Source organism: Cynoglossus semilaevis, chromosome 4 (genome assembly GCF_000523025.1).
Source record: "Cynoglossus semilaevis isolate Cse_v1.0 chromosome 4, Cse_v1.0, whole genome shotgun sequence".
NCBI classification, from domain to species: Eukaryota; Metazoa; Chordata; class Actinopteri; order Pleuronectiformes; family Cynoglossidae; genus Cynoglossus; species Cynoglossus semilaevis.
Window position 1 is genome coordinate 7,154,219 of NC_024310.1, and position 11,828 is coordinate 7,166,046.

Sequence of the window (11,828 nt, forward strand, 5' to 3'; positions counted from 1 at the left end):
ACTGTCAGGCCGCCCCCCCCCCCCTTAAAACATCACTATATTTTTGTTCTTTTTCTAGTAGAATAAACTTTTTGATTCAGTTTACAAGATTCAACATTTGTTCTGCAAATGCACTCAGAAATAGTGGAGAGAATGAAGCCGGAGCCTGCTGATATTCCTGTTCTAAATAAATGAACCCCAGTTCTGTTAACCTTTCCTTCCTCAACAGCCAATATGTTCTGATGACTGACTAAACAAGACACGTATGTACAAAAAGCATCAAAGACAGGCAAACGCTGATTCCTTTTATCTTAAAGGCCAAAAGTGAAGAAATAGTAAATGCTTACTATTTGCCTATTTCAGCACAATAACAACAAGGAAGAAAGGAAAACAAGTGCATCAACTCTGCTTTATTGTCGGTCTCCCGTCCAGATGAATCATGCTCCCAACCATCAGCACAAAGCCAGACAAGCACATCCTGAAACCCTGGTGGGACGTCTTCACCGACTACATCTCAGTGTTTATGATGATCATCGCTGTCTTTGGTATTTATCTGCAAGTCACACGTGAGAGCATGACCTGTCTGCCCTGCAAGTGGGTGAACATCAAGCAATGCAAGGCCCTGGCCACCACAAACATAACCATGGTTTATCAGAAACATCGCATAGCTTCGCGCAACAAATACAGCAGTGCCTTCTGCTACGAGAAGAAATTACACTGGTTCGCTAAATATTTCCCCTATCTGATGTTTGTCCACACCATTGTCTTCATGGCTTGCGGCAAGTTCTTGTTCACAATTTTGAGCACAAGCTCAACATTGGAGAACTTCGTCACCATCCTTCTCAAGTGCGACGACTCCCCCTGGACAACCAGGGCTCTGTCCGAGACCATGGTGGGGGAGAGCAATCCCAAGTCTTTTGGAAAAGCCGCCGACATGAGGGACGATGGAGCGAAGCCCAGGATTGAGGCGAACGTCTTGTGCAAAAAGGACGGCGAGCAGGCGAAGGCTCTTTTTGAGAAGGTGAAGAAGTACAGAATCAAAGTGGAGAAGGGTGATACGATATACACGGTCTACATATGGCAGACCGTGGTCAAAATAACTGACATTCTCCTCATCATCATCTACCCAATCTACTACGTGGACTTCATTGAGTTCAGTTTGATATGTGAGGAAAATATCGCAGGATACAGTGCGTTTACCTGCATTTACACTTTAGCCAACTCTTACAAGATTTTGGCCTGGGCTTACATCATTCTGGGAGTGCTGTGCTTCCTGAGCTGCTTGTACACCCTCTACTGGATGTGCACTCGCTCCCTCAAATCGTACTCTTTCGAGACAACGCGGGAAGAAAGCAGCTACAGTGACATCCCCGACATGGTGAACGACTTTGCCTTCATGCTACACCTCATAGATCAATACAATCCTCTCTACACGGATCGCTTTGCTGTGTTTCTGTCAGAGGTCAGTGAGAAGAAACTGAAACAGATGAACTTGGACAACGAGTGGAAGCTGGAGAAGCTGAGTCAGCACATCACCAAAAACGTAGAGGACAAGCTGGAGCTGCATCTTTTCAAACTTGCCGGAATCCCAAACACTGTGTTTGAACTCAAAGAGCTGGAAGTGCTGAAGCTGGAGTTCATGCGTGACATATTGATACCACCCATGGTCATCCAGCTGTCAAACCTGACGGAGGTGTGGCTTTACCACACGCCGACCAAAATCGATCCTCCAGCCCTGTCCTTTCTGGGCGAAAAGCTGGGAACACTGCACGTCACGTTCACCCACATCAAGGAGATTCCCAGGTGGATGTACCACCTGAAGAACCTGCACGAGCTGCACCTTACCGGTACGCTGGGTAGTCACCTGACCTCTGTCATTGATATGCTGAGAGAGCTGAAAATGCTCAAAGTGCTTTATCTGACCAACAAACTCACCAAACTGCCCCTGGCTCTGTTAGAGGTGTGTGCGCACCTCCAGAAGCTCTCCATCAAAAACAGCGGCACCAAGCTGATGGACCTGATCAACATGAGGAAGTCCTTTTCCGTGCAATTCCTTCACTCCGTCGAGCACCTGAAGGAACTCGAGCTGATTGAATGCAACCTCGAACAGATCCCTCACGCCATTATCAGTGTCCGTGACCTGCGCGAGCTCGACCTACGGGGCAACAACCTGACCATCATAGATGCCATCATTGGCTTCCAGCACCTGAAGTGGCTGGTGTGCCTCAAACTGTGGTACAACAAGATCGTCCACATACCCATCCAGATTGGATCACTGTCCAGACTGCAGAGGCTTTATCTGAACAACAACAAGATTGAGAAAATCCCCCAAGAACTTTTCTTCTGTCAGAACTTGCGCCTCTTAGACCTGAGTCACAATATGCTGATGAGCATCAGCGCTAACGTAGGCTGCCTGCAGAGACTGCAGCACTTTGCGGTGACAGCAAACATGGTAGGAGTCGGTCGGTTTGGCTACATAGATGTAGACTTATTTGAATTTTAACACAAATGATTAGATGTCAAATGACTGACATAAATGATTTAGCCTTTAGGAACCCTTTCGGAGGCATCTTGGGTAAAAACAAAATGTAACAAAACTTTCACAAATCTCATTTACCCCTACCTACAGGTTTATATCTGACAATAGCCTGTATGTATGTTACAAAATGTTTTTTTAATTAAGGATACGTTTAAAATATTAAAAACAGCAATGCACTCAGGGCGCAACAGCCGAACCGCAATACAGCGAGGGGCGACTGTATTACTATAGTTGGTTGTTTTTGTATTTTATTCAGTAACTATGACAACAATATCAACAGCTAACTTTCTTTTCTTTTCTTTTCTTATAAATTCCATCTTCCTCTTCCTCCTCCTCCAGATTGAGACGTTGCCCCCAGAACTGTTCGACTGTAAAAAGCTCCAATCTCTTTATTTGGGGAAAAACTGCCTACTGTCGTTACCGTCAAGCATCAATAAGCTCACCCTGTTGACAGAGCTGGAGCTGAGAGGAAACCTGCTGGAGCGTCTGCCCGTGGAGCTGGGAGAGTGTTGTCTGTTGAAGCGGAGTGGTCTGTTGGTGGAGGAGAACCTGTTCAACATGCTGCCATCAGAAATCAGAGAGCAGATTTTGGACAGCTGATGACGGACAGAACATTAGTAGAATTCATGCTTCGATATTTGATGCTGGATATTCATATTAAATTCATCTTCTCATCAGAATTTAAACACATTATATTATTTGTTTTTGTGACATTAATCAAAGTCTGTCTGTCCGTCTGTGTCCTCTGCATCTGCTCTTGAACTTTTTGTTGACTACTGTCAGAAAGCTTTGCTCAAGAAGCAATGATTCCATGTCAAATTTATGGTTCAATTTGAAACGAAAGCTTGCAGAAAAAACCTCAACTAACTTGATAATGGGCTCCTCTAACAGAAAAGTGTGGATTTGGCCCATCCCTGGCTCTGAGTAAGCAGTTAAACAAAGATTGGCACATTTTCCTGGATTTGTCTTTTTTTAGTTTGAGGTGTGAAACATTTTATTTTTCAAAATAGTCAACTGGAATGTAGCAACAATCCCTTATCAACACCTCCGCAGCTGTGGCTCTGATTGTTTAGCACATGTGATGTTTGTTATGAGACTTCACAGGAATTGATTTATCTTCATATGGTTTTTGAATGTCTGTTCACTGGTAGTTTTCTGAAGCTTTCGCTGGTTAATTTTTCTTTCTTTTTTTACAATCCCTGCTATCACTGACCTCATCTCAATGTTACCTCATCTCTCCTCTTCTCATTAAGCTGCTGCACACTAACTTGTTGGACAGACACGGCCAAGGAATGTCCAGGGAGGGAGACAGGTTTAAGGGCATTTGAGTATAAATCTGTCTCTTAATTTTAACCAGAACTTTATAAATGGGTTTCTGTTCTTTGAAGAATAGGTTTTCACATGAGAAAATGCAACTCTGTGTTGTGTGTGTGTGTCCATCTGTTCTGGACTTTCTCTATGGTTTTATCCTGCAGCCAATGAGTCAGGCAATGAACAAAGAAGAAGTCACCTGACCTGAGTCAGTTACCTGGAATCTCAGACCAGCCGTAAGGCTTGAGAAATGGCAAAAAGTTACAGTAATGTTTTCATTAACCCAAATATCCTGCGTGCATTAATTCAAAAATGAGAAACCAAAAACAAAGAGTCAAACTGTCCTGTTTTTATCAGTTAAGAATCTTCAGGGAGTTTCTGTTCTCCCTCAGTAGACACTGAAAGGTTGTTATTTCAAGTGGGCTAGGAAGGGGGGTGGGGTGGGGTGAGGTCCGCTTTCTCTTTCTGACTTCAGGTGCCAGGCAACCTAACTGCCCTTCACATTCCCCGGTATCGGTCATGTGACCACAGTTTGGTCAGAGCCAGTGGACCATGACCAGGTATTTGATGAGATCTAGTTTCTACTACATCCTCTGATTTACACCGTGTTTTTACGGGAATATAATCTTTCAAACCAGAAGGAACCACTCCAGATAACAGTTTAAAAGTAAACAATTCAAAGTTTGATAAAAATTAGACTCACGTTATCTTACACAAAAGTACGTTTGAGATGTGTTGTTTTTGCTTGTGGTTGTCATAGAGAAACTGTTAGAGACAGTGTTTTAGAGGTAAAGAAATACTAATACAGTAACTAACTCTAACTAATAAAAATCATGATTATATTCCAATAGCTATTTTTTAACACATTTATTAAACAATATTTTATTCTTTTGGATATAATTTAAAAAATGCATTAATGCCATACATGTTATACAAGTAGCAGACTAATTAATTCATTTTCACAATGCACAAAGATCCTTCTTAGGCAGCATATTATTATTATTAATTATTATTAATTATTATTATTATTATTATTATTATTATTATTATTATTAATTATTATTATTATTATAATTACAGGGCAACAGTTATATTTTACAACATTTGTGTAAACATCTATAAAGACAAATTTTCCACCATTTTTTATTTTTATTTTTTTTACTTCTACATATCACACAATTGATGAGGAGTTGTTTTTATTCAAAATGTATTTTTCGTGAAGTTACTGTGACGACGACCAGACGTCGACCAGCTGTCTTCCGTTAGACGTGACACCAAGACGGGACCTGAGACACACAGTAATGTGATACGGCACCTTTCCTATTTTTACGATGAGAAGTCCATGCATTGTTTAGACCAGGAGTGACGACAAACGCTTCTCTGAAACAACACAAAGGGGTCTGACTCATGTCTTCCTAATAGAAAATGGATGATGAGTGCTTCGAGTTTGCAGGAGGGAAACTCACAAACCTGCCCACAGTAACTTCAACTGCTTTATTTTTATTATCTGCTGTCAATCTTTAACTCCCTAAAATTCCTTTCTCGCTGAGATTTTCACAGAAACATTAAAAAAAAAACTAAGTTAATTTTTATGACCTCTATATTCTATCTTGGCTTTTATCTCCAGCAAATTCTAATGGAGTGCGTCTTTGTTACATACTGTATCTCCTAAAGATGCTCAAGGCAGGCGGACCTGAAAGTGTGAGCTGGAGTAACAAAGATTATCAACCGTACTGTGCAGTTCTTCCAGGTCGGGGACGTGATGGAGCTGTGGCAAGTGGTGGATCCCAGAAACAGACACAAATGTAGCCAGACCCCACACCCTCTGGTTCAGTGTGGTGCTGAGGTGTGGAGCTCATCAGCCCAGGAGGCAGCACAGCACACACATCTTGACTGTATGGTTACAGTATTTTCACATTACCATTATGATTTGGTCTTTTTTTGTTACAGTATCCTCATTATTCTTACCATTATTATATATCATAATTATTTAAAATACTTTGTGATCTGTACTTTTTGTATAAAAAATGCATTATTTTCACAATTATATGTCAGTATTCACAGATAATTAGTTAGGTTGATGAGAAAATGTTCTAAACATCTATGAGATGAACAGTCCTACAAACCTTTAGAGGAAGATTGAAAACATTTTTTTATTCAGTAATTATTAACATCAGGAGGTTAAAAAATAAATCTATAAATAAATATGTTCTACTCCCGTGTGCTCATACTTCTCACCTCGGCCCGTTAACTGACCCTGTTGGTAATTGTTCACAGTATGTGTGGTTAAATTGCCTGGTGGAGGTAACGTGGCCTTTTGGATTGAATGTCAGGCTCGTCTTACAGAGGTGCCTGGCACCTTAATTTCAGTAACCGTTAGTTCACTGACTCACGCTGTTACACAAACCTGACTGGAAACAATAACAAGGTACAAAGTAGTGAATAATTCAAGATGAGACAAGTTTTTTTTTTATATAAAAGTTCACATTTAATGAAAAACAAAAGCAGAGGGACATAATACACAAAGACAAAAACTGTCCACGGACACTTAAAATCATTCAAAGTTCTCTGCCACGTCCTCACCCTCCGCCCCCACCTCCACCCCCACCCCACTGCACCAAAGGCTGTGTCGATTACAGTGTTATACGCAAAGGTCATGACAAGCTATTTAACATTTTCAGTATTTACAAGCACATAAAACTGTTGAGACAATGCTTTGGATACTGGTTTATCACAAAAGTGCTTTGTAATGTTGCTGACACAGCGCAGTGATGCTTCGTTGTAACAATATGGAGCTGTAAACAATAAAAAGCAAGAGATTTATTTAAAAAACAAATGATTGAGATTGAACAATTTGTATCTGTGTATGAGTGTAATATGTTTTTAAAAGTGTTTGTTCCTGTCCTTTAAAAGTAAAAATAAATCACTCTTCATACTTCCTCAGTCTCTAACACCAAACGCTCTCTAATATAACATTTCAGGAAAATTCAGTTCCATCCTTCATCTCGGAGTCTCTGTGTTCATCGGACAGATGTGCCCTCAGGCCAGTGTGGAGAGTCTCTTCTCTTCATCCATTCAAACATAGTCTTTTCTTTCCAACCCTTGGCCACCTGCAGACCGTGGAGCAGAGTAAGCCATTCTCGATGGGTTGTATCTGGTTTCACGTGGTGGACAGGAGCAGCAGAGGAGTCCGCCGCCGAGCATGAGGAGGGCAGCGCCCGCCCAGCCGATGTACAGGGCGGCCCCGAGCTCCCTGCGCTGGGCATCAGAGAGCATAGGGTTGTAGAAGTCCCTGATGATGGTGTTGGCCGTCCAGGAGACTGGAATGAGCTGCATGACTCCAGATATAATGAACAGGACACCAGAGATGATCATCACCCTCGCTTTGGAGGCTTCTTCTTCGATGCAGTTGGTGCACTTGGCCCCGGCGATGGCAACCAGCACGGCCAGGAGAGCCAACAGGATGGAGATGATGGTGAGGGCCCGGGCTGCTTGGAGATCCTGGGAAAGAGCCAACATGGAGTCGTAGACCTTGCACTGCATCTGACCAGTGCTCTGAACCACGCAGGTCATCCACAGGCCCTCCCAGATGATCTGAGCCGTTACAATGTTGCTGCCAATGAAGGCCGTCCCCCGCCCCATGGGCAGAGCACATGCCCTCGCTTTGGAGGCTTCTTCTTCGATGCAGTTGGTGCACTTGGCCCCGGCGATGGCAACCAGCACGGCCAGGAGAGCCAACAGGATGGAGATGATGGTGAGGGCCCGGGCTGCTTGGAGATCCTGGGAAAGAGCCAGCATGGAGTCGTAGACCTTGCACTGCATCTGACCAGTGCTCTGAACCACGCAGGTCATCCACAGGCCCTCCCAGATGATCTGAGCCGTTACAATGTTGCTGCCAATGAAGGCCGTCACCCGCCACATGGGCAGAGCACATGCTACAATGGCTATAATCCATCCCAAAATGCATACGCACATGCCTATCAACTCCAGTCCTGCAGACATGTTGAGACGTCTTTCTGGTCTTCTGCTGCTGCTGAAATGTGTGTTGGACCTTTGAGGAGCGCGCTGAGAAAAAAACGATCCGCAGAGGGTAAGAGTCGACCTGGTGGAGGCCCAACTGGTAATTAAGATAATTTCAGGCTTTGCATCCGCGAGGGTGTAAAGATCTGTTGCGCTGACTTTTCCTTTATAAGGCAGATCAGGTGGAGGGGGTGGAGCCGGTGGATGAGCTGACATCACTGAATGGGGAGGAAAGACCTGAGCAGGCTCAGCTTACATGACCAGCTTCCCAGTTGGTCTGACCACAAAGAGGTCCTTCACGACTGAGTTTCTGTCAGTACATCAACCAGAGGCCCAGCATACGTACGACTTACTTTACTTTTTTCATAAATACAGTTCAACAACTTTATTCGAACACGGCCTTGAGTCCAGTTGAAGGACACCTGTGTATGATTTACTGACACCTGGAGGTGTGGTTGTATATTACAATCAAATTAATAAAGTTAAACAGGGATGAAGCATTTTTGTGTCTTATTATTATTATTATTATTATTATTATTATTATTATTATTATTATTATTATTATTATTATTATTATTATTAAATTATTATTAAATATGATGTCTCTGAAAGTCTGAATGAAAACTAATTAAAAATGATTAACTATTAACAAGTGTTTTTGTTTAAACTGTTTTAAATTTGTTTTTGCTTTGGATACAAAAATAAATATTTCACAAAAGTTGAAAAATACCAACTGGATTATGAGCTTTGAATTACTATCCAACTTTTAGGGCAGGTCTCTGAAGTATTTCAGTCCATGTGTTTTCAGTTTACCCAGTTAATCTTCCATGGAATTCCAATGCAGGTAGGTCGGAAAATCTAAGATTTGGACAGATCAACAAATTAATTATCCATAAAAAGTAATTCACAGTTTACAACACTTCTGTCCAGGTGTTTTCCTGACTTTTTTATTAAATTTATTTTTTTTGTCTCTTAAAACAGGAATCTGGAGCCCAACTCCAGTCTCCTCATCATGTTATCACCTCCGTGTGGTGAAAACATTTATTTAACGTTCCGAACAAAACAAAAAAAGTCACTCACAGATTAAACACAGTTTATTTGGTCACACACACAAAAAACATTCTTTAAACTTTACAATAATAAAAATACTTTCAGTGGAAGTTTGTGAGGAATTAGAGGAGCTGCATCAAACAATGTAATTATCTTTGATGGCCTCTGATGAGTCTACCTGTCGGCGGAGTGCTCTTGAAATTCCTTCTGTCTTCCCAGAAATGCCTTTCCCTGTGTCCCCCGGCCCCTCAATGCACCCCCCTCATCAAACAAAAATGGGTCCATTGTCTAGGAGGACCAGCTCTGATAGTAGAGTGTGAGCAAACTGACAAAGCAGTGCTTCTTGTTATTGTGGACCCAACAGACATGCGGGGGAGTGGCAGGTAAATGGGTGTTGTGATAAAAACAGTGAACACACGTTTGAAAAATGTGATTTTCATTTGACAAAAGGTGAATTTGTCTTTAGTCTGGCCCATCAAAACTGTGTATTTGTCAATAAACAGACCAGTTAATGTTTCCAAAAACTGAAAAAGAAACATTGAGGTTTCAGTCTATAATGTTTTTTTAACCAAACATCAGTCTAAATTCTAAATCTAAAACAATAATAATAGAAAAAAGTGTTGCAGAAAAAAGGAGTTAAAATCTGCCTCACAGCCTCAGATGTTTTAAAACACAAAAGCAATATAAAAGGTGGATTTCACTGGTTTTCTTCATTCTACCAATAATTCATACAGTTAGGTTTATAATATACAAAAGGCAGCACCATGCCACTTACATTACCTCTGGAAGCCCCGCGGCTTCAGTGGTGACATACACTGGTGCGAACACAAAACCATCACAAAAATAAAGGTTCCTTGCAAATTCCATACAGTAGAAATAAACTAGTTAATATTAAACCGCTTGAGTTCTTGTTGTCTCCCATCAAAACGTCAGGTGCCAGTTCATACATAGTCTCTCCTGTTGATTCCGCTTGGGGCGTTGGACCTTGTTGCTGAGTACATTATCCTCGAGGGAGGCCCGTACTTCTTCTCAGGTTGTGGAGGGCAACTGGAGCAGAGGATGCCGCCTCCAAGGAGCAGGAACGCAGCTGCCGCCCAGCCCAGGTACAGAGCTGCACCGATCTCCCTCTTCTGAGCCTCAGGAATGACCGGGCTGTAGAACTCCATGACGATTGTGTGTGCAGACCATGACACAGGAATCAGCTGGGTCAGAGAGGCCAAGACGAAGGCCACACCTGCAGCGATCATCAGGCGAGCCTTGGCCGCATCCTCGTCAACACAGTTGGTGCACTTGGCCCCCATGATGGCCACGAGGACTCCCATAACACCCAACACAATGGAGATGATACTAAGAGCACGCGCCGCCTGAAGGTCAGCACTGAGGGCCAACATTGAGTCGTGGATTTTACACTGCATCTGACCAGTGCTTTGGACCACACAGTTCATCCAAATCCCTTCCCAGGTGATCTGCGCCGTGACTATGTTCACGCCAATAAAAGCCGACACTCTCCACATGGGCAACGCGCAGGACACGATGGCTGATAACCATCCCAGCACGGCGAGAATCACACCGAGTATCTCTAATCCCACCGAAGGCATATCTGCGTGACGTGACGGTCTCCTGTATTTCTGCAGACGACAGCAGTCGAGTCAATGCCTCCTGGAGAGTTCGTCGCACGATATACGCACAGCTCTCCTCTAATGCAGAAGGTGGAGTTGCGTCGTCATTGGCCAGGGAAGATATTAAAATGTCCTCCGTCCCTCCTTGTTTTAACGACATGAAAAGGCCTTGGCATGTACGTGGCCTCAGCTTAATCATTTAACTTTGGCAACTCCGGTAGCGCTGACACCTGTTTGGGTGAGGGGAAGAGTAAACAAAAGCTCTGTATCTGAGGTCTGGGCTGGTTAAAGAGTAACTGACATGTTAAAGATCTGTGGGTGAATAATTGAGAGTGAGGGACACTGGGCACACTACTGCTGCTGCTCTTATTGTTCTGGTATGGATGAAAATTGTGAAAAATTCAAGACTCAGAGCTGAACATTGACCTGCAAATAACTGGGTTTTGAAATCTGTTTCTTTTTAAAAGAAAACTACATTTGATTTGATTTTTGATTTGTTGTTAGAAGAATAATGTCAGTTAAACTTAAACTAAACTTAAACTAGGCAGTGGTGGCAGTTGATGTGAGTAAGAAATATTACAGCGTAGATTTTTTTTTTTTTAGGAGTTTCTGCTGCAGACTAGAGCAAACATTTAGTGGCATCAGGTTTAACATATGTTAGCTCTGTTGTCATGAGGAGACAGAAATTTGAAATAAGTTATCAACGAGAGCCAAGCCAAATACACTGGAAATCTCCTTCCTAAGAATAACAGGAGTAAACGACTAATCTCTGATATGGTGTGTCTTAGCAACATGTCAGCATATCCTCAACATATCCTCCGAGAAATATAAATGATGACAAAACCTGCGTTTTTATTTTCCCAGGAGATGATGTTTTCAGTATTTGGCTGGATGTGTTGCAGCTGAAACCTATTACAGTAAAAAGTCTACATTTTATTCTATTTGTACTATAAAACACCCATAAGTGAAAAAATAGGTTTAAAAGTAGGATTTTATTTTTATTAAGAACTTCAGGGGTAGTAAATCGGAAACTGTAAATAGAATTTATATATTTAAGTAGTGCCACACACACACACACACACACACACAGTCTTCTTTTCTGTTGTCGGTCACCATAGCAATAATGGTCTCCATCATTGTTTAACATAATGTCGTCTCTTAAACAGATGGCTTCTCTCTCTTAAAATGATTTGCATGAAACTTTTAAATATTTGATGCGATACAATTGGATCCAACTGCATGTAAGAAAAGGACGACTTCACCCTGCCCTTTGACCTTTCACGGTGGGAGTCGTCAGGTCTAAGGAATTC

General features: G+C 42.2%; 3 protein-coding genes across 3 annotated transcripts; 1 reads left to right on the forward strand and 2 right to left on the reverse strand.

The window, feature by feature from the left end:
* The first annotated feature begins 418 nt into the window (after positions 1 to 418).
* Positions 419 to 4,516, forward strand: LOC103377856 (volume-regulated anion channel subunit LRRC8A-like). The gene is made up of 2 exons (XM_008308825.3): positions 419 to 2,431; positions 2,858 to 4,516. The coding sequence occupies exons 1-2, from the start codon at positions 419 to 421 to the stop codon at positions 3,116 to 3,118; spliced, it is 2,274 nt and encodes a 757-aa protein (XP_008307047.1). The 3' UTR covers positions 3,119 to 4,516.
* Positions 4,517 to 6,291: 1,775 nt separating this feature from the next.
* Positions 6,292 to 8,386, reverse strand: LOC103377858 (claudin-3-like). The gene is made up of 2 exons (XM_025055185.1): positions 7,640 to 8,386; positions 6,292 to 7,360 (listed from the first exon to the last, which is right to left on the reverse strand). Exons 1-2 carry the CDS (start codon positions 8,063 to 8,065, stop codon positions 6,905 to 6,907), a joined length of 882 nt encoding a protein of 293 aa, XP_024910953.1. The 5' UTR covers positions 8,066 to 8,386; the 3' UTR covers positions 6,292 to 6,904.
* Positions 8,387 to 8,928: 542 nt separating this feature from the next.
* On the reverse strand, positions 8,929 to 10,650 carry LOC103377859 (claudin-3-like). The gene has a single exon (XM_008308827.3). It carries the CDS (start codon positions 10,495 to 10,497, stop codon positions 9,841 to 9,843), a length of 657 nt encoding a protein of 218 aa, XP_008307049.1. The 5' UTR covers positions 10,498 to 10,650; the 3' UTR covers positions 8,929 to 9,840.
* Positions 10,651 to 11,828: the final 1,178 nt, after the last annotated feature.

Bases quoted from the DNA above. Each gene is read 5' to 3' on its own strand.
- LOC103377858 (XM_025055185.1), bottom strand. From the start codon at position 8,065: ATGTCAGCTCATCCACCGGCTCCACCCCCTCCACCTGATCTGCCTTAT. The intron at 7,361-7,639 runs GTCTACGACTCC...ATGCAGTGCAAG, and splicing joins CTGGTCAGATGCAGTGCAAG to GTCTACGACTCCATGTTGGC.
- LOC103377859 (XM_008308827.3), bottom strand. From the start codon at position 10,497: ATGCCTTCGGTGGGATTAGAGATACTCGGTGTGATTCTCGCCGTGCTG.
- LOC103377856 (XM_008308825.3), top strand. From the start codon at position 419: ATGCTCCCAACCATCAGCACAAAGCCAGACAAGCACATCCTGAAACCC. The intron at 2,432-2,857 runs GTAGGAGTCGGT...CTCCTCCTCCAG, and splicing joins TTGCGGTGACAGCAAACATG to ATTGAGACGTTGCCCCCAGA.